Source organism: Phyllostomus hastatus, unplaced genomic scaffold (assembly GCF_019186645.2).
Source record: "Phyllostomus hastatus isolate PE091 unplaced genomic scaffold, TTU_PhHast_1.1 phas_contig_948, whole genome shotgun sequence".
NCBI classification, from domain to species: Eukaryota; Metazoa; Chordata; class Mammalia; order Chiroptera; family Phyllostomidae; genus Phyllostomus; species Phyllostomus hastatus.
Genome location: NW_025333993.1, coordinates 3644840 through 3670335, shown reverse-complemented (window position 1 = coordinate 3670335; position 25496 = coordinate 3644840). Strand labels below are relative to the sequence as shown.

Below are 25496 nucleotides of genomic sequence, written 5' to 3'. Positions count from 1 at the left end.
AGAGGGAATGCCAGGAGAACCGTGCACCTCCAGGGCAGCACCTCTGTGCCTCTCCCAGGTGCCAAACGCCTGCAGGCTGGCGCAGGACCAAGCGCTCGCAGGAGCCAGCCTGACTCATATTTAAAGGGAACACTATACCAATATGCACAGACTTGTGTAAGAACAAGGGTAAGCAGGCAGTGCACGTGTCCCCAGACCAGTACTGGCCCCGTCCCTTTAGGAGAGTGGGCCAGCTTGTCGCCTTGGTGCCTGAGCGCTGGTGCCCCCTCGTGGCCGGCCTGAGTCACTTCTCCAGTACCAGGTGTCCTCACCACTGAGCAAAGGTTCTGGGAGGCCAGGGACACGGGTGGCAGTGTTGCCAAGGGTTCTTTGCTGTTATAAATGTCCTGGTAGTCCCAGAGAGGGTGGAAAAAGAAAGACCATAATGTGTGCTCCAGATGGGAATTTACCTGGTGGGTCAGGGATGGGGGCAGGGGATAAATCTGAAGGGGACCCAGGAGGTGCTCACAATCTTTCCTTTTGGCTAAGAAGAGCAGGTGTCCAGAGATCTCCCAGGCCTGTACTGTCAGCCATCAGTAAGTGAGAAGTTCACTGTCCTTCCTCTCAAATGTTCAGGACACAGGAAGAAATAGCCATGGAGTCCACTCTGGGTGATTCCTTCCAAAGGCGGCAGGACTGGGGCCAAGGGCTGAACTGCCCCTGATGTCCCCCACCCCTGCCCCACACCCATGAGGGACACCCCCAGATTCTACTGTCCCATCTGCAGCACCCACCAGCTGGAAGGTCATCAACCTGTGCAGGATACACCCGAACGTTAATGATGCCCACTCATGGAGCCTTCCAGGCACACCCGGGGCTCGGCTGACCCACGGGATCGGGCTGAGGTGGGAGCAGAGCACAGTGAGGGGCTGGGGGGAACTGGACTGGCCAAAAGCCTCCCTTTTCCAGAACACACGGTCCGGCGTGCTGCAGGGGCTTCATGCACGCTGTGCGAGGGAAGGAAGGAGGTGTGTGTGGGAGATGCTGGGCCCTTGTTCAGATGCCTTTCTGGATTTGTGGGTGTCCTCCAAGGCGCCGCGGGGCCCCTGCCTTTGCCACTGTCCTTCCCAAGCAAAAGCAAAGCCGAAAGCACTCCGATCCGGGCGTCAGACCCTGCACCAGGCACAGTGGCGGCAGCACAGGGGGGTGCCTCGGTGGTCTGTGCGGCGCGGGGGCTGTCAGGAGAGTGACAAGTCTCCAGCAAAGTGAGGACCCACGCTCCACTGTTTACGGAGCTAATCCTTTTAAAATGAAACAGCTGGGACCTTCGTGGACTTCTTCAATGTTGCTTTAGAAGCAGCATAAATTCCAGCCTTCTCTGGAAACGCCCAGAGCATCGGGGACGCGGGCTCCGGGAGCCACCTCACCCTCCCTGCGCATCCACAGCAGCCGAGGACTGTGGTCTTGGGGTTTGCAGTTCCTGACAAAATCGGGCTCCAGACGACCCCTTGGTCCCAAGAGAAGGCGGCTCTGCAATCAGAGCCGGATCGGGACCGCTAAAACGGAGGGAAGCTGGTCCGCGAACAGACCAGGCCCCAGGGTAAAGCCGGAAGGCTGGCCCCGGGAGCTCAAGCAGGAGGTGAACCCAGGTGGGGCATGTTTAATTCCAGGCGAGGCGCCTCCTGCGGGCCCAGCTGCGAGAAGCCACACCAGGACCGGCACAAATGACGCACTTCCGGTAATACTCCTGTTGGCACTTCACTATTAGTATCTCGGGTCATTTTATAGCAAGCAGATTCACTTGTTTTTTTTTTTATAAAGCTTCAAATACAAAACTATCAGCGTTTCCCTTGTCTCGGCGTTCTGGCTAGGTCTTTTGAGTGAAGCCAGCCCCATCCTAAGGGAAAACCATCCACAAAAGGAATCAGAAGTGAAAAACGTAACGGAAAAGACGGTCCAGTGTCCACGTGGGCATTTCAGATGCACACTCCACCATCATTCACGGCCTCTAACTTGTGAGCCTGCCCCCTCACTAAAATTCAGTCCTAACGCGCAATTCTATACTAGCAATGCTTCTGGGACTGCGGCGCAAATCTGCACACGCACATCCTCCGCCAAGGTTGGGGGGGGGGGTGCTCCAAAGACTCGATAGACATTTGGAAAAAAAAAAAGTATAATTTATTTGTACAACATTTCACAATTCAATTTTACAGTTTCAATAAGATACAAAAACAGAAGCCAGGCGGGGGTCACATAAATAAAAAGACGCACCAGCGGAGGAACACATTCTCACCGTGACCAGGTTCGTTCAGTAACCGGCGTGGGGGGCGGGCCCCTCAGTGCCCCGCGTGTCGGGGAGACCTCTGGGAACGCCGCTGCCCCCCGAGCCCCGAGGAACCGAGGGTCCTGAGAACCGGGCTGTGAAACCTCCCATTCTGACTCCTAGCGGGAGGATCATTCCATTCTTGGAAAGCAGTGCGCAGGACCGGAAGCGGAACCGGAAGCGGAACCTCTGGGGACGTAGTCCTGGGAAACCATGGACCCGCCCCCCAAAGTCAAGCACGACCCCTTCTCTCCAGGGGAACCTAGGGGCCCAGGAGGGGCTGCACGGAGTCCAAAATACACCTTTGTCTTCTTCATTGTAAGCACGGTGCTGTTCCTCAGCAAACTCATTTCCAGAACATGAAATTAGGAGCCAGTCACTCGTGAAAGCAGCTCCAACTGGCAAGGGTAATCATTTCAAAGAAGCAAAGGTAGCAACTACTGAGAGGCATCACAGCCCAGATTCCGTGCGCGATGAGGTAGTAACGTGTGGAAACGTTCCGTGGAAACAGCGTACCTTGAATCACACATCCCTGATTTCCCCAGGTGACCGCAGGTGCCTGTGGCTAGCGGACAGAAGAGGGTCAGCAAGCTGTGCACTCGGCCCCGCTGGGAGGACCACAGGGCGTGCGCATCTCCCAGGAGGCCGGGAGGCCGGGAGGCGGGCCAGGGAGGAGGGCGGGGGTAAGGCTGGTGCACCAGGGTGGAGCCGCATCCACCGGGCGGTGACCACCCGCCCCGCAGTGCTCAGCGGTGACGGTGGGCAGTGGAGGTCCTTGCTCCAGGGGCTCTGTCTGGACACTCACCACCACGCCCCAAGAAGAAGAAAAGGTTTCTGATACCCTTTCAAGTGACAATCAAGTCATCACCCATGAAGGGCTGGTCCCTTTATTTCCAGCCACCACCCTGGGCTGTTAAGAAGGCACTTAAAAAATGATCAGGAAAAACGTTTGTGGGGTGGGGACAGGCCCTGGGGCTTCCCCAAGTGGCCCTCTGTAGCAGGGCCCTCCAGAGGGTGGCTGTCCCACTTGGCTCTGTCTCAAGCCATGCCACAGTGGCTGAGAGGTCCCCAGCCCCACGGGCATCCCCCGGGTGGTGGGTGGGCTCGGAGGCAAGACGCCCGTGGCAAACTCCATCCTTCTGCCCTGCGTCGGCCCTGGGCACCCACACCCAGCCTGACCTGTCACCCCTTTTGGACTAGGGGTCGGGGACCAAGGCCCAGGGAGCAGCCACCGTGGTTCTGCACAGAACTGTGAAGAGTGCCAGAAACAGACAAGTTTACTATTTAATCAAAACGAAAGGACCTCTGAATCATTTCTAAAAATACATGATTATGCATAGGGAATTAAACGTCAGCCCCTTCATTTTCTGGTGGAACCGTGTCAAGGACAGGGCTGGACACATTAGCTGTTCGCCTGTTCAAAAGGAAGAAGGAAGGATGTTATTGTCTTGAGATAAACAAAAGGAGAAAATTGTTTCCCCCCGCCTTAGATTGGCGCGGCACTCACACACCACGTGAGCAAGCTTAATGGGCCAACAGGAAAGGACTTCCCTACGGCAGGGGTGTCGAACTCATGTTCACCGGGGGCCACACAGGCCTCGAGGTTGCCTTCAGAGGGCCGAGTGTAATTTGAACTCTTAAGGAATAGTTACATTTATTCAGTCCTAAAATTATTTTGGCCCTCTGAAGGCAACCTCGAGGCGGATGCGGCCGCCGGTGAACATGAGTTCGACACCCCTGCCCTACAGCATGAAGGCCCGGGAGGTGGGCTAACAGTCGAGGGAGGAGGGCACAGGGTGTGTGCGGGGAGGCACACGGCTTAGCACAGCTGGGGCATGGGCCTCCGCCGGGAAAACCAGGCTTGACTTGGTCACCGAGAGACAGCAGGTGTTTAACAAGCCTGGCTCCCGGCCCATGGTCTCTCCTGCCGTCTAGCCTTTAACTGGGTGCTCTGGCCGTGCCCAGCCATCGGCCGTGCCCTGGACACACCACGCAGTTTGCCCTCTCACATACTGGACAGCAGTCCACCCCTTGGCCTGGCTCACCACCTGGCCCACCCTTGCCCACCCGCTTCCCTCCGCTGCCGCGCAGCCCGCAATGGGACAGCTGGGTTGTCTATTCCCAGCGTTCGGCCCTTTGCCAGGTGCGCACAGGCCAGCCACAGGTGTGGTCACTAGAAGGTATTAGGTCCCATGGTTTTATTTGAGGGCCAGATCAGGTCCTGTCCTTCCCTCCCCAGACTGGAGACTCAAGAGGATACAAATAGAAGTTTTCTTTTCCCCAGCAGCCCGACCCTGGCAGGGGCAGAAACCGGTGGAGACTGCCGGTCGTGGACGCCTGGGGTGGACGGCGCCTGGCTCTGGCCCGGGCAGAGGCCTCTGCTGAGCAGCGCGGTCCGGCCAGGAGTCCCAGAGGGCGGGGTCTCAGGCAGCCCCTGGGACCTCCCACCTTCACCACCTCTGTGTGCACAAGAGAACCCCCACTGCTCCCCACCCCCAAACTACGGGACCCGCCCAGGGCGCACTCAACAGTCCAAAGAAGGATGGGGCAAAGCCACAACTTGACTGGCTGATCTGAGCCCCTGTGCTTTCTGCCCTTCACTCGAGGGGGTGCGGGGGAGCCCGCTGGGCCAGCACGGTGCAGGCCGGCGGGGCACACAGAGCAGAGCCCAAGCCCACGTGTGAAGCTCCCCTGCCAAGCTGAGCCCCCAGTTTTTTTCGTCCAAACACCACGGGGCAGCACGTAAGGGAGGCCAACCGGTAGTGACAGGGGGCACTGGCAGGGGTGGGTGGGGGGCAGGTGATGCTAAATGCAAACCGTTGTCAAGACAGGCGCTGTTTGCGTCATGCCGACGGGTGGGCAGCGGTCAGCCCCCACCCCCCCGCAGCAGGGCCACAGCTCACGGACACCCGGGCTTTGACACCACGTCTCAGTCTGGAGGACGGGACAGTTACCCGCATCTGTCGATGAATCCAGTCTGTGAATACTGTCACGTTCCCATACACTCCTGGTCTATTGGCCTTGGCACAGCCGGATCCCCAGCTCGTCTCCCCGATCAACCACCAGACGCTGTTCTTCAAAGTGACCAGAGGACCACCACTGTCACCCTAGGGGATGGAGCAAGGGACAGAAGTTCCAATGCACAATGGCGCATGCACCACTGACCTGGCGCAGGCGTGGGGGGGGGATCAGGTGGGCTTCCCAGCAGGACGTCCGCGTGGGTGTCTGGGTTTCGTATCTCCCCCAACAGGTCACAGGATACAATACAGGCCCCCAAAGAGACTATACCACAGCAATGAACTGCAGTCTAGGTCAGCCGAGAGTTACTAAATCAGGTGGTGTCTGTATTTTAAAAACAGTCAAAAACTTCTCTCTCTTCCACTGACAATTAGTTAAAAACCCTCCCGGAGGAAGCAGGGGCGTGTGGGGGGGGCTGATAGTACAGAGCCTTTAACGCCGTGACCGCTGGCTGCCACGATGTCCCCCAGCCGCCCCAGAGCGGGCTCTGTGCCCCGGCGACACGGAGCCCTCTCTCTCGTGGGGGCAGAGAGGAAGCTCGTCCGCTCAGTGGCATGGGCGAGCCCACAGGTCGAGCAGAGGGCCGCAGTCACCTGGCAGGAATCCACGCTCCCCTGCAGGTAGCCGGCGCAGAACATGCTGGGCGTGATGAGGCTGTTGTAGACGTATCTGCTGTTGCACAGCACGGGCTCGATCAGGGGCACCATCGCGGCGTTCAGCAGGTCCGATGTTTTTCCTGAGACAGACAGACCGTGCTGGGGCGGGATCTCGGGAACAGTGGACCCCCTCCTGGGGACACGCACGGCAGACCCTAGAAAGGGTGGGGGGGCCTGTCCCTGCCCCTCCCTCCTTCCGACTCCCAAGCCATCTGCTGGGGAGCCCGGGCTGTCCTCCAGGCTGCCGGGCCGGAGCCGAATGCGGCTCCGGGGTCTGGTCTCCGGCAGAAGACATCCTGCCTCGGGCTGTGGAACTCCGCCCGTGCTCCGGGAGCACCCCCAGCCGTCACTCAGGGACTGGGTTCTGGGGGAGCGACCTGCTCCCCCTCCCCACGGCTGCCCCTTCCCTGGACCATCAGCGAGCCGGCCTTTCTCCGTCCCACAGCCTCCTCCCCACGCTGTCCCGCTTCTCCAGCTTCTCCCAACGATCACCGGCACTTGCTGTCCCCACCCCTCCCTTCCCACCTTGCCGCCCCCACGTGGTGTCTGTCTTCTGGGCGCCACAGGCTCACGGAGCTGCAAGCGAACCTCACATTGCCCGTCCCCCACTGCCATCCTTCCCACCGGCACCCCCCCCCACCTGGCTCGGATAGGGCGCGCCACCACCCTGGGGCTCCTGCCACAAAACGGGAAGCCGTCCTCCCTGGACTCGTTGCTCCTGCCCCTGCTGACACTCCCTCCACCAGCAGATCTGGTGGCTCTGCCCCAAATCTCCACGGTTGCCTCCTCTGCGCCCAAACCCAGGTCTGGGCGGTCAGCTCATCGTGGAGGACCACAGCGGGGGTCCCCTCACCACTGTGTTCTGCCTACCCCTGCCCACATCCTTTCTGGGACAGCCATCAGACTATGTCACGCCCTTGCTCAACAATGCCGAGGGCTCCCCATCTTGCAGGGGACAAAAGCCAGTGTCCTGAGCATAATAACTTACACAGCCTGACACAAGCCCGCCCCTCACCCCTGGGTGGGTTGTCCTGCTCCGGCCACACTGGCCCTTCCGCTCCTTACACATTCTTGTCGTTAGAATGTCAGCTCAAACGTCACCTCTTCCAAGGAGCCTTCCATGACCACCCCCTCGCCTCCCCACCTCTTCACAGCAGCCACAGTTAGGTTTCCGGTTTGTCCGACCACATCCTGCCTCAGACACCCGTGTGGGGAAGTGAAGTAAGTTTCTGAGGACAGAGATTTCTGTCTCGTTCTGTCCACCGTGCATTCCCACTGCAGCGGGTGCTCCACGAACGGAATGGTCTGCTGCGTTTCCTTTGCACCTCGGCTGCCGTACGGCCCGGCTTGCAGCCCGGAGGCTCGGCTGTAGTCACTTCCTTCAGACGAGGGACCCACCGCCACCGTCTCCTGAAAAGCCCGCACGTCACCCAGCCCTTGTCCTCTGCACCTCGTTCTAAGGACTCAGGGTGTGTGTGCCGTGGACGCCTCTAGGAAGAAGGGTGTCAACCATGTATCAATGCTCCCCTGCTCCACGGGGCACTTCCTCGCTCCACAGACAGGAAACAGCCGGAACCCCGGCCTTTGAACATCGTCTGAGATGAGAGGAAATTACAACTGAAGGGCGTGGGGCCGGCCTACGCTGGGGGCGGGGGGGTTCTAGTTCCTTCTCCCTCTCTGGGGGGTCAGGACACAGGCCACCGCGGGCCACGCATGCCCACCCCCATCGAGTCCATCACCCCTCAGCCATCAGAGGGCAGCTGGCTTCCAGGGTGGCCTGTCGGCAACCACAAAACACGACCACGGGGAGATTGGACACTTCGCACACTTGCAACGCCTTTACCCCATGAAAAGCAGTCTCCGCACGGTGTTCCGCGGGACCCAACTGCAAACACGGTGTGTGAAGCAGGGAGGGAGGGATGTTTCCCCGTCAGCAGGTGGGGAGATGGAGGAATGCCCCAAGCCAACCCACATCATTCAGAAGCGGCACCAGGATGGAAACCGGGCCTCCCGCTCCCACACCCAGCGCCGCGCGTCACGGGACCTGCAGACTCCCGTGCCGGGGGCCTCACCTTTCTCGGAGGTGGCCCCCCACCCGGAAATCCAGCAGGGCTGTTTTGGCTCCAGCATCATGCCAGGGTTGGGCAGGCACACAGGTTTCACTCTGTCTGTTTCAAGAGGAGAACGCACCATGAGCTGGTGGGCGGGGGCCAGGGACCCTGCGGAACGCCCCGCGCTGCACAGGACCATCCACCCCCCCACAGAGCACCGGCCAGCCCGGGGTGGTGGGGCAAGGTGGTCGGAACCCTTTATACTGCAGCTCCTGCATCCATTAAACCACCACCCGCCGTGGAGGAGAGCGCGCCGGTCGCTGCTTCCCCTACACACAGGGGCACGTTTTCGGGCGATCTGGCTTTTGGGGAGCGCACTTCTGTCAGCCAGCCCTCCTGCACACCGCCCCCTCCCACCCCCAACTCAACCCCAATGCCTTCCTTCCGCGTATCACAGCGCACGTTTCTTTCCAATCAGCCTCTCCTTCCGAGTCGGTCAGAGCCGCGCACACACCCCGGGCCCCACGCGTACAAGGGAACGCACCGTTAAAAGGCAGCGGCGTCTGCAGCTTCATGAGAGCGACGTCGTTGTTCTTGGTCTTGGAGTCGTAGTCTGGGTGAGAGATCACCTTTTCCACCCGGTAGCCGTCGCCGTAGAACATGGAGGACTGCCTCAGAGTCCCCGCGAAGGCCGTCCAGTACCGGGGGTTGCTCAGCGGCCTGGGAGGCAGACACGGGCGCCACTCAGCGCCTGGGGGCCGCGCGCACCACGCTCTCGCTCGGGGATCTCCCGCTGCAGCCAAGGGTCCCAGGACCCACACGGCCGGCCGTCCCCCGTCCGAGCCAGAGGGACAGGCCCAGAGGCCTCGGGCTCTCCCCCGCCCCACCACACCTTCCATCCTTCTAGCCCCGGCTCCATCTCCTGGGCAGAGCTTCGGCCAGCCGCAGCCATTCCAAGGATGTTTTTTCTTGGACCTAAATGCCCCTCTGAGGTTTAAACCTCATTTCCCACAAGACCGGGTCGTCCCTACCTATATAGGCTAGGGCATGTCCCGACATACAGTAGGTGCTTCATAAATGTATGGTGATGGACAGACCCTAGGTCTACAGCCATCCAGGCATCACCTTTGTCTGGGTGCTTCCCATGAAGAGCACCACCCCAAGCCCTGGCAAGCCATCTGAATCCCGGGGAGGGAAGGAGGGGACAAGCTTGGGGAATGAGCACCGCTCCTCCCTCCAGCCTTGGCCACAGCCCTCGGGGGTCTCGGGGAGCAGGCGCACCTGCCTTACGGGTGCAGACACCGCACTCAGACACCGCGAGTGAGCTGCCCGGGGTCACGTGGCCGAGCCGGCCCAGCCACACTCTGAACCAGGAAAACAGCTCTGGTGAGTGAGGTTTCCTCAAAACTCGACATGTGACCCCCAAATTCCGAGCGTGACTGAGTGGCTCTCTCCGAGGTGGATCATCCAGAGCTCCCGAGATGGCAGGAAAGGACAGTGAGCTCCCAACCGCTCCCTGCACCCCCGCCCCCAGAGCCCTGCCTGCAGCGGGTGCCGCGGGCCTGCTGGCTGCGGGCTGGGCCGGGCCCCAGGTTTCACCTGCAGCTGCCCATCCGACCCTCCCGGGCGACGCCACAAAGGGGGCACCGTCAGGACCCCCAAGTATACACAAGGAAACCGGAGCTTAAAAGGTCGCAAGACCTCTTCGCCCAGGGGCACGCGGCGACCACAGTCACCTCGAACCCGGGAGCCCTCCCCCCGCCGAGCCCCCCCCCCCCGCACGTACTCTTCCACGCAGTGGGCGGCCGTCACGACCCACTCGGGGGTGATGATGGAGCCTCCGCAGACGTGGACATTCTGCACGTGCAGGCTGACCTGCCAGGGCCAGTCCCCGGGTGCGGCGTTCGCCCCGCCCACGATGCGACTCTGCCGGCCCATCTTCCTGTTGACCCCGCACTCTGCAGGCGACAAGCACAACGCAGCTGGCCGGGGAGCAGAACCTGGGAGCCCCCTGGCCCTACCCGGCCCCCTGCCTGCGCAGGGTGCACCCCGACGGCTCCCGTCCCGGAGGTCCCGCCGAGCTGGCGGACAGCGGCCGCCCCCTCTCATTCAGCTGGATTCGGGCCTGACTTGTAGAGGACCTGTCCTAGTTTTCTTTCTGGTTAGAGGGATGGCGGGACACTGCTCCAGCCACCTGGGACCCCCACCCCCACCCCCACCCCGGGAAGTACCACTTCTGCTGCCACTGAGACTCCAGACGCCCAGCAGGGGGCGCTCCTGGATGACCACGGCCCTGGGATCACCCGGAGCGGCCGAATGCTCCAGGTCCCTGAACAAAGGGAAGGAGGCCTTTCCTCCTGCGTGCGGGTCACGTTCCCCAGCAGGCGGGTGGCTGGTGAGACCCCAGGGCGGGACGGGCACCAGGCTCTCTTGGTGCCTAAAGGAGCTGGAGCCCATCCCGGCTGGGTCCAGCCGGGACCGCTGGGACCGCTGGGACATGCGGCCCCTGGGAGTGTCTGCTAGTCTCGCCCCTCCAATCAGAAAATCCGGGCTGCAGGACCAAGAGCCCCTAAAAGGACGGGACAAGGCCATCCCAGAGAGGGCGCACAGGGGCAGAGCCTTCCCTGCTGCCAGGAGGTTCGGAAACCCTGAGTGACCCAGACCCAGCGGGGGGGGGGGGCACCCCCAGGCCTCCGGTCCCACCTCGGGGTGGCGCAGGAGTGTGGCCCCTTCTCCCTCCACCTCCCCAAAGACACGGGTACGTGTCCGAAGGTATAGAACGTGTCCCTTCTCGAAACACGGAAAGGGGAAGCAGGACCCCCTTACCTATGCAGCGCAAAGAAACCACGGTTTTCGAAGAACAGACGTCACTGCAAAAGAAGGACGAGAACGTTGGCCGCGGACGCGCAGGAACGGACGTTTTCTTCCCACGTCCCCACCCCCCGCCTCCCGAGACGTGGAAGGACCCGTGGTTGGGGGCTGGATCGGGAGAGCGAAGCCACGCAGTGCGCAGGGGTGAAGGGCAGACGCGGAGCATGGGTTCGTGTGTCCGTGGGCAAGTTACTGAACCTCCGTGCCTCAGTTTCCCATACGCAGCATGAGCCAATTACAGCACCAGTTCATAGGGTGGTTGTGAGGGTAAGCATGCAACAACGTCAGCTATTATTTATTATTATTATTATTATTATTTTATCCTCCCCAAGACATTTTTTCATTGCCTCTTTAGAGAAAGAGAGGAAGGGGGGAAGAGAGAGCGCGAAGACATTATTTTTAATCTGGAATTTAAAATCATCCTCTAATTTTTTAAGGGAACCATGGGTCAACTTTGGTTTTTTTTATGACTGCTTTACACCTCTGGCACAGAAAACAACACTATCAATTACTTGCCCGGGAGCAGGAGAAAAGAAAGGCACTGGTTCAGTAAACATTCGAGGCGGTGGAGGAGAGAGAAGTCACGTGCATCTGGTCGCAGAGCGAGTTTCCTCCAGATGTGCCGAGGAGGTGGAGAGAACGCCCCGCCTCCAGCACGCACGGCTGGCCACGCCCCTGGCCACGCCCCCCTGCACACCGACTGGACGCGGAACGGAACACCGTGTGTGGCCCGCCCACAGGCGCGCCCCCTGCAGGCTCCCGCCAGAACAGACGCACCAGGGGCCTGGTCTGCACCGGTGACCGCCCGCCCGCCAGTCCCGGGGGCAGCCTGGCTTCCGGCCACGCCTTCTGAGAAGAGAAGCCCAAAGACGCCAACTCGAGAATCACCCTCGACTCCTGACAGCGGCCCATCCGAAGCGAACCCCTGCTTCTCGGACCCTTCCCCTGAATGACCCAAACAGAGCCCCAACCCCTCCAAGTCCTTTCTTTACAACCCCTCCGACGGAGACGCTCCGTGGTCCCCCGGACTTCAGGGGAGTCCTGGTGCTCCTTGGCCGAGGGACCCTGGCCATGCCAAGGGAACGCACTCCCAGGACAAGGCGTTGTCTAAGAATCCTGCGGTTGATCCCCCTCCACGAGGCAACACCGCCGAGCGGCCCCTCGGGTGAACCCCTCTAGGAGGCGAGGGACTCAGATGCTGTCAATGCAGGGAATGTCCAAACTGGAAAGAATTTCTCATGAGTTTATTTGAGCCCAACTGACCACAGAGGCCAGGAGGCAAAATCTCTGCGGACTGAGAAGAGGCTGTGGAGAGGGGCCTCCCTGTGCGCATCCGAGTCCAAGGAGGCGGCGGGAGGGGCTCCGTGACATTTACTGATGGCAGAGTAGGGAGGTGGGAGGAAGCAAAGGGGAGAGATCTCTGGATGGGATAAGACCGAGAAAACAGAGACACACTTGCTTACGTTAGCAAGTAAAGGGTATTTAACAGTTAACAGTTAACATGCTACTCTGTGCTGCTTGTGTTTGGAGGGGTCCGGGGCCTGGGGGGGGGAGCAAATCACTGTGACATCCCACAGGTCTGTTACACAGTATGCTCTCTGAGATGCAGAAAGGTAACAGACGGGCTCAGTTACGGGAAAGACTGGCCTTTGTGGGAGACACACGGCGCCCGCCCCGCGGACAGGACTGCCTGCCCTGAGCTCCTTTCCAGCGGAAAGTTCCACTTCCAGGCCGTCCTGTGTGGCTCCTTTCCATCTCCGAGTTCGTAAGGCCGCCACGCAGGCCTCCCTCGAGTTCCTCGGGCTTTGTAGGTGGCCCCTTTCCCATCCACACTATCTAAGTAAGGGCAACTCCTGGGACCCGAAGGAAAGTCTTCGCCACCCCCGCCACGGACAGGAGACACCACGTGCCAGGAGATGACCGTCTCCTCTTTTCCCCCAAAGGCCGGGGCCCCTGAGTGAGCGCACACTGGGAGACCGCAGCCGTGCCGTCCCGCCCCGCTCAGCCCAGGAAGACAGAGGGACACTCAGCCCTCAGAGGGAGCACCCAGGCTGCGGTGTCCGCACCTCACCTGGGCTCTCCTGGGCACACCTGGCTGCGCACGCCCCTCCTCCAGGGCTCGCCCTGTCACATTCCCCCGGGGACAGCCAACCTCGGTGGAAGCCAGCCCCCCAGCCACCTCAGCCAGCCGTCTGTCGCCAGGAATGCAAACCTGCCCCCAGCCTCCCACTCAGCGGAAAGGAGGGGCGGAGTGATTAACTCGCCCTTCCCTAAAACAGCACCTGGCCTGTGGCAAGCTGACAGCCTGACCAGCCACCTGGGGGGAGTGACAGGGACCTGGGAGCTGAGGAAGGCTCCTTCACAATGGACACTGTGTCTTTTACATTCAAGAACACGGCCTCCGCTGGTAATGACCCTGAGGAGACGGTGGACATTTTAAACAATTTAAACAGGTGCGAAACAAATTGAGCCACTTAAGTCCACCCCTCCCCTGCCCTCCTAACAGGTTAAGCTACGAACCATGTGGCCGGAGGTTTGGGTTGACTCCCACCCACGGGGCACACGGGCACACACGGCAGCCCACCCAGAACCACTGGGACCGAGCTCGCTTGTCAGCTGGGAGGTCCGGGAAGCGCTGGCTGAATGGAACTAGATGCTCCCTCCTCGCACCCCACAGGGCATCACCTGACACTAGGCTTGGGGCCGGGAGACCCACCGTCCCTGCTGCCTGGGACAGGGGGCGTTCCTGGGAAGCAGGACTTTCCGTGCTAAACCCAGCCCAGTCCCCGGCAGGCGGGTGGTCGGGTCACCCTGCTGTGACCCGGAGGTGTTCTTGGTTCTGGAGGCCCTCCCCGACACACAGCAGGCACGCTCTAACATCCAGATAGTGAAGAGAACAGCGTGGGCTCTCGATTTTGCCACGTCACCCAAAACCACGGAGGGCAGAGGGCACAACGAAATGGCGCGTGAGCCTGGACCCTCGCCGAGAGAACTCAGCCAAACCCAGCGTCGCAACTAGGAAAGGCCAGGCTGGGGACCACGAGGCCCCATGGCACCCCGAGGCCCCGTGGCACCCACCCCCTGCCAGTCTCATCGCAAACTGTTCAAAGGAGATGGGAACAGCACCTGTGGTAGAGTTTCTGATACAGGTCGCTGTGGCTGGCGCTGAGGTTCAGCTTCATGAAGCTGGTGGCTCCGCTGTCATCTGCTATTCCTTGGCTAGAATAAAAACTGTTCCTAAAAAGGACGGAAAATCACATTTACAAGAACGGGGAAGTCGTAAGCGACCCCAGTTCCTGTGCTGTGTGTCACAAGACTCCTCCCGCATGAGATTCAGGGGCAGAGGAACGCCTTTGCGTCTTGGAAAACAAGATCACACCGTTTAAAGAGGGGACCGTGTGAGGACCATCTCGATCTGATACACCTGAAGCATCAGGTCGACTCCTCCACCGGTCAGGGTTCTCATCTGGTTTGGGTGAGGACAAAGAAACAAACATGGGGACAGACTCACAGATGGAGAGCAGGGGGACAGCTCAGGCAGGAGGGGGAGAGAGGAGTGGGTGGAGGCACCGAGCGAAAGGGAAAAAGGACTCCTGGACATGGGCAAGAGCGTAGGGATTGGGGGTGGCGGGGGGGAGGGGGAGCGGGGCGTGTGAGGGGACTAAATGGTAGTGGGGGGAAATAAGGAGGAAGGAAACGAGAAACGGGAACAAGGACATGTGTGCGCTGTGACCTGACAGGACGCACAGATGTGGAGACACGCCCCATTGTCAACGAGGGTCCTGGGCGGGGCGGGGCCTCACCACCTCACTCAGCCCTGCAGTAGGGGTGGCATTTCTTTTTTTTTTAATTTCTTTTGAAATATATGTTAAAGTGACTTTATTTTTTAAAGATTTTTATTTATTTATAGAGAGGGAAGGGAGGGAGAGAGAGAGAGAGAGAGAGAAACATCAATGTGCGGTTGCTGGGGGCCATGGCCTGCAACCCAGGCATGAGCCCTGATTGGGAATCGAACCTGCGACACTTTGGTTTGCAGCCTGAGCTCAATCCACTGAGCTATGCCAGCTAGGGCTGGGGTGGCATTTCTAAGCATTTCATTAGCTAAGATGCCAATGTTCTCATCAAGCGGTCACGCAGGGACACTCCAAGGAGGAGACGCTCGTCGTAAAATCCCACAGCTTCCCTCGAGAAGCACCTCCTGGACATGCTCCAGGGAGACTCGGGCTGGGACCCTCCGGGAGGGGGCACCGTGTGCTCCTCCCACACCCTCCCTGTGGCCGTGTGCAGGAAACAATTCCCTCCTGCATCAATCCGACGGTCGGTCAGTTCTCGCCCATTGGATAGCCTTCATTGCCCCCCACGTGCACGCTGTGAGGGTTGCGCAGGGTCTGTTCTTGCTGACCCTCCCCGTTCACCCGCCAGCCCCCGCCCCCGCCCCAGGAGGCCCTCCATCAGCATCCTGGACCCTGGGGACCACAGCACTGGATGGAGGTCCAGGCAGGGCGCCACCCACCGGACAGATCAGCTCTGGGACTTCCAGGGAGGGGCGGCGAGAACCACCGGCCTTCCCTGGGGTTCTGCTGCCTGCTGCGGTCCTCGGGGAGCCCCAGTGCCCCCCCGCCGTGAGGCTGCGGGGCCCCACACTCACCGGTAGCCCATGTCCTGGCACGCCGCCTTCCCGTAGCTCTCGCTCCAGTCGTCCCGGCACACGGGATGCCAGGACTTCCTCTGGGGCGAGTACACCTGCAGGATGAAGTTCGGGCCGTAGAGACGAACTGCGAGGGGAGAGAGGGCCCGTGAGTCCCAGGCGACGGTCCCAACTGCCGCGAGAGCCCCACCCTCACCCGGGACACGAGGGCTCGGAGGCGGCCAGTCCCCTCTTCCCCCCCCCGGCCCCATGCTGGCTGACCACCCAGGAGGGATGCCAAGAAACTCTTCCCTCCTCCTGAAAAGGGGCTCTTTACCCAGAAGAATCGAAAACAGCCATTCAGACAAAACTTCGACCACGGGCGTCCCCGGCAGCACAGTCACACAGCCAAATGGCCGAGACAACCCGAGCGTCCACCGAGGGGTGGACGCACCCTGGAGGGTCCACGCGCACAATGGCATGCCCCTCGGCCACAAAGGGGAAAGAGGCGCTGACACTGGAGAAACATCCGCAAGCCCCCAAGACACTGCCGAGTGACAGAGGCCAGACGCCAGGAGCGGGCCCCACGGCTGGGTACTGTCTGGCTGGAGCAGGACCTGGGCAGAGACCCGAAGGGGGGTCGGTGGTTGCTCAGGGCTGAGGGGCTGGGAGGGGCGATGAGGGGGTGCCAGCTCAAGGACTCCTTCCGAAGTGACAAAAAGTGTTCTAGAATCGATCTCGGAGACGGCGGCACATATCTGAATATGTAAAACCCACTGACTTGTACTGTGTACATGGATGGCTCTTATGGTGTGTGAATTACATCTCAATAAAACCGCTTTCGAGGAATAAATGAATGAGATACATGGGCTTTGAAAGGTGCTCTTTCGACAATCATGCCGAGCAGCAGGTTGGCTGCCTCTCACCCACACCCTGGACCCAGGCAGAGCACCCAGGGGTGTGCCCAGCACCTCACGTGAGGCTCTGCCTCGAAATTCACCCACATTTTGCCAAAACCGCAGCTTTTGAAAGAGACCAAACTTTATAAATGCAGTGTGAGCCCCTCCCAATCCCACTCCTTCCTCTCCCTAGAAGCGGCTGCGCCCAGAATCCTGAGAACACGCCGTCCTGTGGGGCAGGAGTCGGGCGGGGATTCACGGAGAGTAGTGCCACGTGACCTGGATGACCAGAGTGTCGTGTGAACCCCGGCTCTGCGGCTCGGGGGGAACCTGTGCGGGCCACTGGAAGTGTCCACTGCGGGACCCTCAGCGTCGCTGCCCATCTGCGGCTCCTCACTGGCTGGACTGCGTGGCTGACACTCCTCCGTGAGATACGGGCCTTGGTCTAATGATTTCCCATCGCTTCCAGGATGCGTGATTCCTCGGGCTACATGTGAGCTAGCCACGTGTTGGGGGGTGGGGGGTGGGTAGATACATCTACTGGACCCAGACAACAGGACAGGACTCGGGGCTGACAAAGAGATGAGCAATCCAGCCATGAAAAGGGGGACGCGAGCATGTGTGTTACCAAGGGAAGGAAGCCAGTCTGAAAAGGCCAGATACTGTGGGATTCCACCTCTGTGACATTCTGGAAAATGCAAACCCGTGGAGACAGTACAAAGATCAGTGGTTGCCTGGGGGCGGGGCTGGGGGGCGGGGGGTGAACAGGTGGCGCACAGGGGATGTTTAGGGCAGTGAAACTACTCTGCACGACACTACGAAAATGGGGACGTGTCATTATACATTTGTCGGCAATGTCGAGAGCAAGCCCTTCCGTGACCGCAGGACTTGAGTCAATAATAATGTATCGATATTGGCTCATCGATTGTAAGGCATGGACCACACCAACCCAAGGTATCAGAAATCAAGGCAGCTGTGAGGGCGCATGGGAACTCTGTACTCGGCTCAACTTCTGTACAGCTAACACTGCTCTGAAAAATAAAGTCTACGCACTTTTTGAAAGTAACGAGAATTAAATATACTTCCAAAATTGAAAATAAAACTTAAACCAGCATGGTAGACAGTAGGGGAGACAGCCCTGGCTGGTGTGGCTCTGTGGATTCGGTGCCAGACTGTGAACCAAAGGGTCCCTGGTTCGATTCCCAGTCTGGGGCACGTGCCTGCATTGCAGGCCAGGTCCCCAGTAGGGGGCGCACAAGAGGCAACCACACATTGATGTTTCTCTCCCTCTCTTTCTCCCTCCCTTCCCCTCTCTCTAAAAAAAAAATAAATTAAAAAAATATTTTTTAGAAGAAAGTGGAGGAGACATTTCATTTTTGACTTGTGGATAATTTGGGAGATTCCACCCCCCTTCCAACTATGTGCATTCCAATGCTAACTAGGAGGACAGCTGATGCACCAGAGAGCCTGTGCTGGTCTCAGGCAGGATTTTTTTTTTAATTATCATGATTTTTTTCAGTTTTACTGACATATAATGGACAAATACAATCTGTAGATATTTGAGGTGTCCAACTTGGTGTTTCGATGGACATGCGCATTGTGAAATAATCACCAGAGTCGAGCTAATTAACATAGCATCACTTCAACTTGTTTCTTTGTTTCCTCGCCTCCTGCCCGCCTGCCTGCCTGCCTGCCTGCCTTCCCAGGGAGAGCACTCAGATCTGCCCTTTGGCAGACCTCAGGCGTCCACACAGCATGTTAGCTGTGTCACCTCGAGGGTCCTTCCGTCCGCTGCTGACACTTCGACACTCCCAGAAAGCACAGCGATAGACGTAGGAAGTGGAATTCACGTTAAGAACATATATATATACTATATATTTATACATATAAGCCCTCGGAAAGAAATCTCTGCACATTCTGGAATGTTCTCCACGGGCTGGGTGGCGTTCTTCTATGTCTGAAGACGAACGCCCCGTGGAAAAGTATTTCCACTCTGCAGGACAGACTGGAGGCACATCATGCGCACGGTCTGTGCTACTAGAGATCGCCCACGTCACGTTTGTCCAATGTGTTTCACAGGAATGATCGACAGGGAAACTAGCGCCCCCCTGAGGCGGACCTGGCGCATCACAGATGCACGACCCTCCGACGCGGCGGCTCACTTCCGGGAACGTTTCCTGCCACGCGCTCCGGGGCTCAGCGTGAGCGTGTGCCAGCGGCAGATGCGGGCAGAACTGACCCCCCCCCCCCCCGGGAAGGGAACGATGAGGGGGGCGTGTCCACACGCAGAGCTCGGGCAGCAGAGGGAAAGGGAGAGGAACCCTTGTCCCGATTCCCGGATGCTCGTCGCCATGAGCCGCGGAGGCAGCAGGATGGTCACCGTTGGGAAATGGCGTTAACATGCAAACAATATTTGCTTTTTTGTGCAAAATCTCGCTTGAACGAGAAGCAAAAACTCCTATTAGTTGCCTCGAAGATAAACCGTTAGTGGCTGGTGAACAGGCTTGTGTGTGTGTGTGTGTGTGTGTGTGTATAACACACCTGGTGTGTCTGCATGAGAATGTGTTTGTATACATGCTATGTGGACATGACAGTGTGTGTTTGTACATGTGGTGTGTCTGCGTGTGTACGAGTATGTACTTTACATGTGTGTTTGTGTATAGCCTCCAAAACTCCCCACTCCATGTAAGAAAAGGGAGACAAATATTACCTATCATCGCTAAAATAAAGTGTGCCGAAAGTTTGAAGAGTGAGTCACTTGCAAATACAAACACTCCCAACCGGGAGCTCTTGGCACAGAGTCCGAGGCATTCACTGGGGACACAGGTGGCCATGCAGGTGGCAGAGGCCCGCCTGGGGCACAGGCTCCTCAGGGAGGAATCCACATGCCGGGACAGATGGTGCACCCCACACAGGTGTCCGACCTGGAAGCGAGGATGTGCAGGAAGGGGGAGCTCGCCGAGGACGACCACAGGGGAAGGAAGATGACCACGCAGCGGACCGTCTTTCCCCAGGGCCCACTGTGGGAGGCACTATCAGCTCGCAGGTGTGGTGTGGGTGGCAGCAGCCCAACCCCAGCCCACAAGCATCACCTCCCCTGTTACAGCCACAAACACCTGGTGTGCTCCCCACTTCACACCTCACACTGCCTGCTCGTTGTCTGTCCTGTGGCAGACGGGAGCGCGCACGTCCCAGGGACTGGCCCTGTCTTGTCCCTCCCACTGCTGTGTGATGCAGGGCGAGGAGCACAGCCTCTCTGAGCCTATCTCCTCCTCTGAAAATTGGGGCTAACCCAAGGCTCCAGGCAGGGACTCATGACGGAATGGACTGACATGCAGGATATGGGCCTGCACCATCAAGTGCCGGTCGTGGCGCCCCCCAGTCCCAGCCCCCTGCCCCTAACCCGCCCCCACCCCCGCTGCGTGCGCTCCCCCACTCACCGCACTGGTTCTCATCCTCCCCGCTGGGACAGTGAAGGATCCCGTCGCACCACTGAAAGGCGCTGACACAGGTCCCCGAGGAGCCACACTCCATCCCCGACACCGTGCACTTGCTCTCCGCTGGCAGAGAGATGGGAGGGAGACACCCATTAGGCTCAGAAACCAAGGAAACTGCCCCACGCCCACTAGAGTTCTGTCATCCACCCCACAAAACAAGGGGGAAGAAACTTCCCCCTGAACTTGAACAAGGAGGGACATGTCCTCGCTGCTGCATACTGAAGGAAACGGGACCACAGGCCAACGGGGCAGAGCCCTGAGGGTGCCCTCCTTTCAGGGAGAGGGAAGGACCGTGGCCTTCAACAGGCTCCTCCTCTTCTCTGCCCCACGGGGATCCCCGGGGGTCTGCGTGGCCCTAGGCTGATGGAAAAGGGCTGGTGGCAGCGGGAGGGCACGCGGAGCCAGCAGTGGCCACTGCCGCACACTGGGGTGCAGGGGACCAGGTATGGCCCCGAGGCGGGGAGCCTGCGCTCAGAGTGCCAGGTGGCACCGAGTGCCCCAAAGCGCTGGGTAAACTTGAAATACTTCTCCCCCCATGTGTCAACACCACACAAACAGCACAGGATGAGGAAGAAGCATGCGACCCGGACAAAGGTTTGCCAGCTTCCAAGAGTGGCTACTCATGTATCACCGTGACTAAACAGAAGCAAAGGGAAGGCAGCGAGAGAAACGTCAGGAAGGGCTGTGGGAGGGACCCCAGCCCAGAGAGCAGGGCCATGGAAGGGTCAGCACCCTGCGGCAGCCTGAGCACCCATCCCCAGCCCGGAGTCTCGCCCTCTCCAGCTTCAGGGCAGTTCCACACTTACTGAACTTCCAGAGCAAGACCGAGGCTACCACGGCTCCAGCGAGGACGGTCACCAGGGAGAAGGTGATGCACAGCGCCTTCTTAGTCTCTGAGGAAAAGACACAAGCTTACAATTCATTGCAAAGTTCTGCAGGTGCTTTATAAATTATTTTTTATTTTTTCCACATTTTTTATTGTTGTTCAAGTACCATTGTCTCCATCTCCCCCCTACCAATCCCCCCACCCCAGCCATCCCCACTTCCCACCCTTGACCCTACCCCCCTTGGGTTTTGTCCACGTGTCCTTTATAGATGTTCTGTAACGTTTTTTCTGAAGTCACACTCTCAAATTTTATCCACTACCTTTATCATATAGCATATCAAGAAATAATCATTTCTTTTTTACTTAAAAATGTGACTTTTAAGGACATAACCTAGGACGTCTTCATTGTTCCATTAAAGTAAACTTAATGCTTTTTGGAGACTAAAAGCAGGAAGCCACGATATGAAGCAGCGTGAAATAAAGTTAGGCTCTTTTAAAAAGTAGGGTCACACCCTGGCTGGGTATTCTCAACTGATGACAGTGTCATCTGCATGTGCCAAGGTTGCAGGTTCAATCCCTGATCGGGGCACATGCAAGAATCAATGAATGAATACATCAATACGTGGAACAACAAAATCAGTGTCTCTCTCTCAGATCAATCAATAATTTTTTTTTTACCATTTTAAAGTGTGGCCTTTAACAGGGGAAAGAAGGAAAAGGGCCAAGTCGAGGAACAGGCATATAAAGGACCCAAGGACAAGGGAAACGGGACTGAATGTTGGGGGGGATGGCAGGACAGAGGAGAGCAAGCGGGGCGGGGAATGGGGACAACTGTAACTGAACAACAACTAAAAAAAATTTGTTTAAAGAAAAAAAAGTATGGTCGTAAAATTGTTACCGATTAATGTAAAAAATTGCCTGAAAGAGGAAAAGTACCTTGTTTCAGTAATTACAAGAAGCATAAGCAACACAATAATAAAGTCCCCAAAACTATCCCCCGCCCCGGGCAGTGGTAGTCCAGGTGAAGAGCTGCCTCCCCCAGGGCTGTGGGTGAAGGTCGCTGCAGACCCACGCCGGCCTGCTCCAGCCACGAGCCACGGGTGGGTGTTTGCACTTCCACTACCAGCGGCTCCATGACCACAGAGTTCCGTAAATTCAGGTGCTCAGGGGTCGCTGCGGCCACTGGCTACCATGCTGCCGCTGGGGCAAGCTCTGCCGGGCAGCGCTGACACCGGCGCTTTGGTCTGAGCGCAGGAACGTTTTCTGCTAAGAGCGAAGACTCTGGAAAAGGTAACCAGGGTCCGCTAGTCAAAACTAACTGACATGCCGTCGTGGGTCAGAACGTAAGCCACAAGTTGTATCAGGGTTCAGAGGGCAGCGCCAGGCGCCCTCACACCCAGCCATTCCCCCGTGGAGGGCGGCCCCCCGGGCCCAGGTCCTCCTGGCGGCCTTCCTGGGAAGGAAGGTGGAGAGCTACGGGGGAACGGGGGAGAAGGCATGCAAACAGACCCCCCAGCTGCCTCAGTTTACACAGGAGGACACCAGGCGGGAGAGGAAGTCGGTGTGGGGAGGCCTGGTGCAAGCACAAGTGAGTACACACTTGTGCTGCTGGGAGTCAGGCAGGGCTAGCCTGCGCAGTGGAGAGGCCAGAGCTGACCCACGTGGTTGGGGCTCAAAGCCACGCCTCTCTGCGCTAACACATTCTCCGAATTCCAGTCTGTTCCGGCCTGCAGCAGGCTCCAGCACACCTGGGGAGCCGGCTGGCCAGTTTCCTGGCTGGGGCCCACCACCAGAGATTCGGATTCAGATGGGGGCGAGGGAGGCATGAACCTGCGGCTCTGCCAGGCTCACAGGCGAGGTCAAGGCCACTGGTCTGAGGAATGCGAGGTGCCAGCCTGCCACATGATCAGAACTTGGCCTACCGTGACCCCGTCTTAGGCTGGCAGAATGGAGTCAAAGGGGCCTCTCTCTGCTACCCATTGGCCAAGGATGGTCGTTTCCTTTGTACGACTTCCGTGTATGCCATTTTATTTAGGAGGAAAGAAAACCCCAGCTTGCCTGGAGAGTTGAGGGGTATTAAATTAGGTGGTCGTATCCTCTCAGGTGTGGGGCACGCAATCCGCCCAGCTCCCACGAGGAGCAGCGGGCAGCGGGCGCCCCCGGGCTACCTGCGGTGGGCAAGCATTGCACCCTCGGTGTCTGCTCAGCCCAGACTTGCCTCAGGGCTGGTTTGCAGCTGCGTCTGCTGCTGAGTTTCATGATGACTTACTGTTCATTCACCTTCGTCCTTATCCATTGAGCCTATCATTGATTCGGCCCCACGGATTCTAGGGTTCACGAGAAACAGCAGCACAGGCTGTTTGAGCCTCCTTCTACGAACCCACACTGTGAGATTAGCCTCTGGGGTCAAGTGTAACTCTTTGTCTACACTCACTCAGTTTCTCTGTAAGCCTGCAACTGCACTAACTGTAACAGTGTATTATTGAAAAAAACAATACTTCCAAGACCTAACACTCCACTTATAGAATATACAAGGTCAGCCCAAAGTAAGGCCTGCTGGAGTGTGGTTGGCAGGGTAACAATAGGGGTGTAATAGTTGATAGTTTTAATTTGAACATGTCACCTGAAATGCCGCATGGTGTGCTTGAGTGTGATAGTGTCATGTTACAGAATTACACGCTGGTGATTTTATAATAGAAGATTTTGTCATAAGAACAGGGTGTTACTGGTGCCAAACCCTGCAGGTTTTATATGCTATAACCCAACGGTGTTCTAAAAAATAATGCCCAGGTAAGTCCAGTAAGCTATTTTAGAGTTTAAAGGAGAATTTTGGAATGCAGAAGTCTTACATGTAGGCTCATCATCTTCTCTTATCACAGGAACTGACAGGAGGTTCACATCCCTATCCAGCCGCTGAGCTACCAAGTTTCCCCGCCCCCACCCCAGAAAAGTGCAAACAGGCGTGGGCTCTCCTAGCGGGCCTGGGGTTCGGTCACTGGTATGAACACCGCCGGCTAAAGGTGCTGACCTCAGAGAGGGACCCCTGGTTTCCGAGCCCTGTCCTCTCTCTGCGAGGCAGGCACTGCTGTGCGGGCTTCCTTAACCCCTCCCCCGCGGCTTCCTTCCCACCACCCTGTCCGAGGAAGCTCTCCAACTGGCATCTCAGCTGCACCCTGCTCGGTTTGGGGGCATCCTGTGCACAGAAGGATGTTTAGCAGCATCCCTGGCACCTACTCGGGACAGGCCAGCAGCAACCGCCCCCCACCCCAGTTCTAACAACCAAAACTGTCTCCAGACAAATATCCCTGGGGGTCCAAATCACCCCTGCCTGATTGAGAACCTGGGGTCTCAACCTACCCCGACCACCAGAAAGACATCAGCGCAGAGACAGCATTTCCTTGAGCAGAGACGGAGAAGCTTGCAGGCAAGGAGAAGAGAAGACCGAGGGGAGGAACCAGGGAGGGGGCAGCAAACGCTGGAATGAGCCCCGTGGAGGGGGAGGGACGCAGAAACACGGGAGTGAGGGCCGGCGCTGGCTGACAGCGGGGGAGGTCAGGCAGGGGATACGGGCCCCCAGGAACACAGGCAGTGTGCATTCCGAGGACGCATGCTGCGGTGAGCCCACGGAGACCCGCTTTACCGTTCACCGGGAACAGCACAAGCATGCGCCGCACGCGCCCGTGCGCACATCTCCCCAGGTGAATAAAAACACCGCCAGTGCGAGCGCTAGCTAGTCGGGGCAGCCACTGGACTGGCTCCAGGAGGGGGCGGCCTGTTCCGGTCCACGGCCGCCCTGGGCAGCCCTGCACAGAAGCGAAGAAGAGAAAGGGGCCCGGGAGGAAGGGGTCAAAGTCAAAGGCGAAGTGGGCAGATGAATGCAAGAGAACAAGAGGCGCTCGACCCAGCGACGAGCCGAGGACACAGAGCGGTGGATCCCTCCGCGCTGGTCCCCGCAGCCCTCGCCGGCCCGTCCGTGGTCCGTCCGTCCGTCCCGGGTTGTTAAGGCCCAGACAGCCTCCCGTCACAACGACCACACCGGCCCCCTCACTCCCTAAACACAAAATCCTTATCGTGCATCGCAGCCACCGCGGGCTGTGTCTAGGGAACTGCGCCACGAGGAAAGGCTAGAGAGCGGATTCCCGCGTCCCGAGCTCACCTTGTATTTATTTAAGATAAACCACCCAGGCGAGGAGCAGTGAGAGAGGCCCACCCTGAAAGACCATCCTGGGAGGCAAAGCTGGGACAGGGGAGTTCCAGGAGCGCCAAGATCTCTGCAGCCCAGAGACTCCCGAGGAAGGCCCCGGGGTGGGTGGGGGGCACCTGGCAGCAGACAGCCTTGACACAGCCGTGGGCGGGGGCGGGGGGCAGGGGAAGGGAGGGGAAAGGCACGTTAAACAGACCAGCCCCAGCGGCGCAGGAGAGCTGGCCCTAGAGCTGGGGGGAGCGGCGAGCCCACCCGAGAAGATGAGGGACCCCAAACTTGGGCTCCGGCACAGGAAAGAAACGCGAACACGGTCCTACTTGAGGTGCACGGTGTCCCCGAGGAAGACTTGGGCTGCGTGCGCACGGCGGGTGTGGACGCGTTGGTCAGCACCCGCACGGTGTAGTGCGGCACCGCGGGGGGGTAGTAGTGAGCAGGGTACACCGAGAAGGCGCTGGGGGCCCTGGCGGGCTGCGGCGGGTACAGGCTCTCGGGCTGGTAGCCATGGTTTTCGTAGTACGGTCCGACGCCGGATGGTAATCCCTAGA

At 58.8% G+C, this 25496-nt stretch overlaps 1 protein-coding gene across 3 annotated transcripts in view; it reads right to left on the bottom strand.

Annotated features, from left to right (window-relative positions):
* Positions 1-2134: 2134 nt before the first annotated feature.
* The window catches only part of TMPRSS2 (transmembrane serine protease 2), a 34605-nt gene continuing 11243 nt past the window's right edge, over positions 2135-25496 (bottom strand). For all 3 annotated transcript variants that reach the window (XM_045852407.1, XM_045852408.1, XM_045852409.1), the window contains exons 3-14: positions 25269-25491; positions 20728-20814; positions 19865-19984; positions 15547-15673; positions 14025-14135; positions 10854-10897; positions 9814-9985; positions 8572-8747; positions 8049-8144; positions 5914-6056; positions 5257-5409; positions 2135-3716 (exon numbers count right to left, since the gene is read on the bottom strand). In XM_045852407.1, coding sequence (XP_045708363.1) covers positions 3705-3716; positions 5257-5409; positions 5914-6056; positions 8049-8144; positions 8572-8747; positions 9814-9985; positions 10854-10897; positions 14025-14135; positions 15547-15673; positions 19865-19984; positions 20728-20814; positions 25269-25491 — 1464 coding nt within the window. In that variant the 3' untranslated portion in view covers positions 2135-3704. The remainder of the gene's footprint in view (positions 3717-5256; positions 5410-5913; positions 6057-8048; positions 8145-8571; positions 8748-9813; positions 9986-10853; positions 10898-14024; positions 14136-15546; positions 15674-19864; positions 19985-20727; positions 20815-25268; positions 25492-25496) is intronic.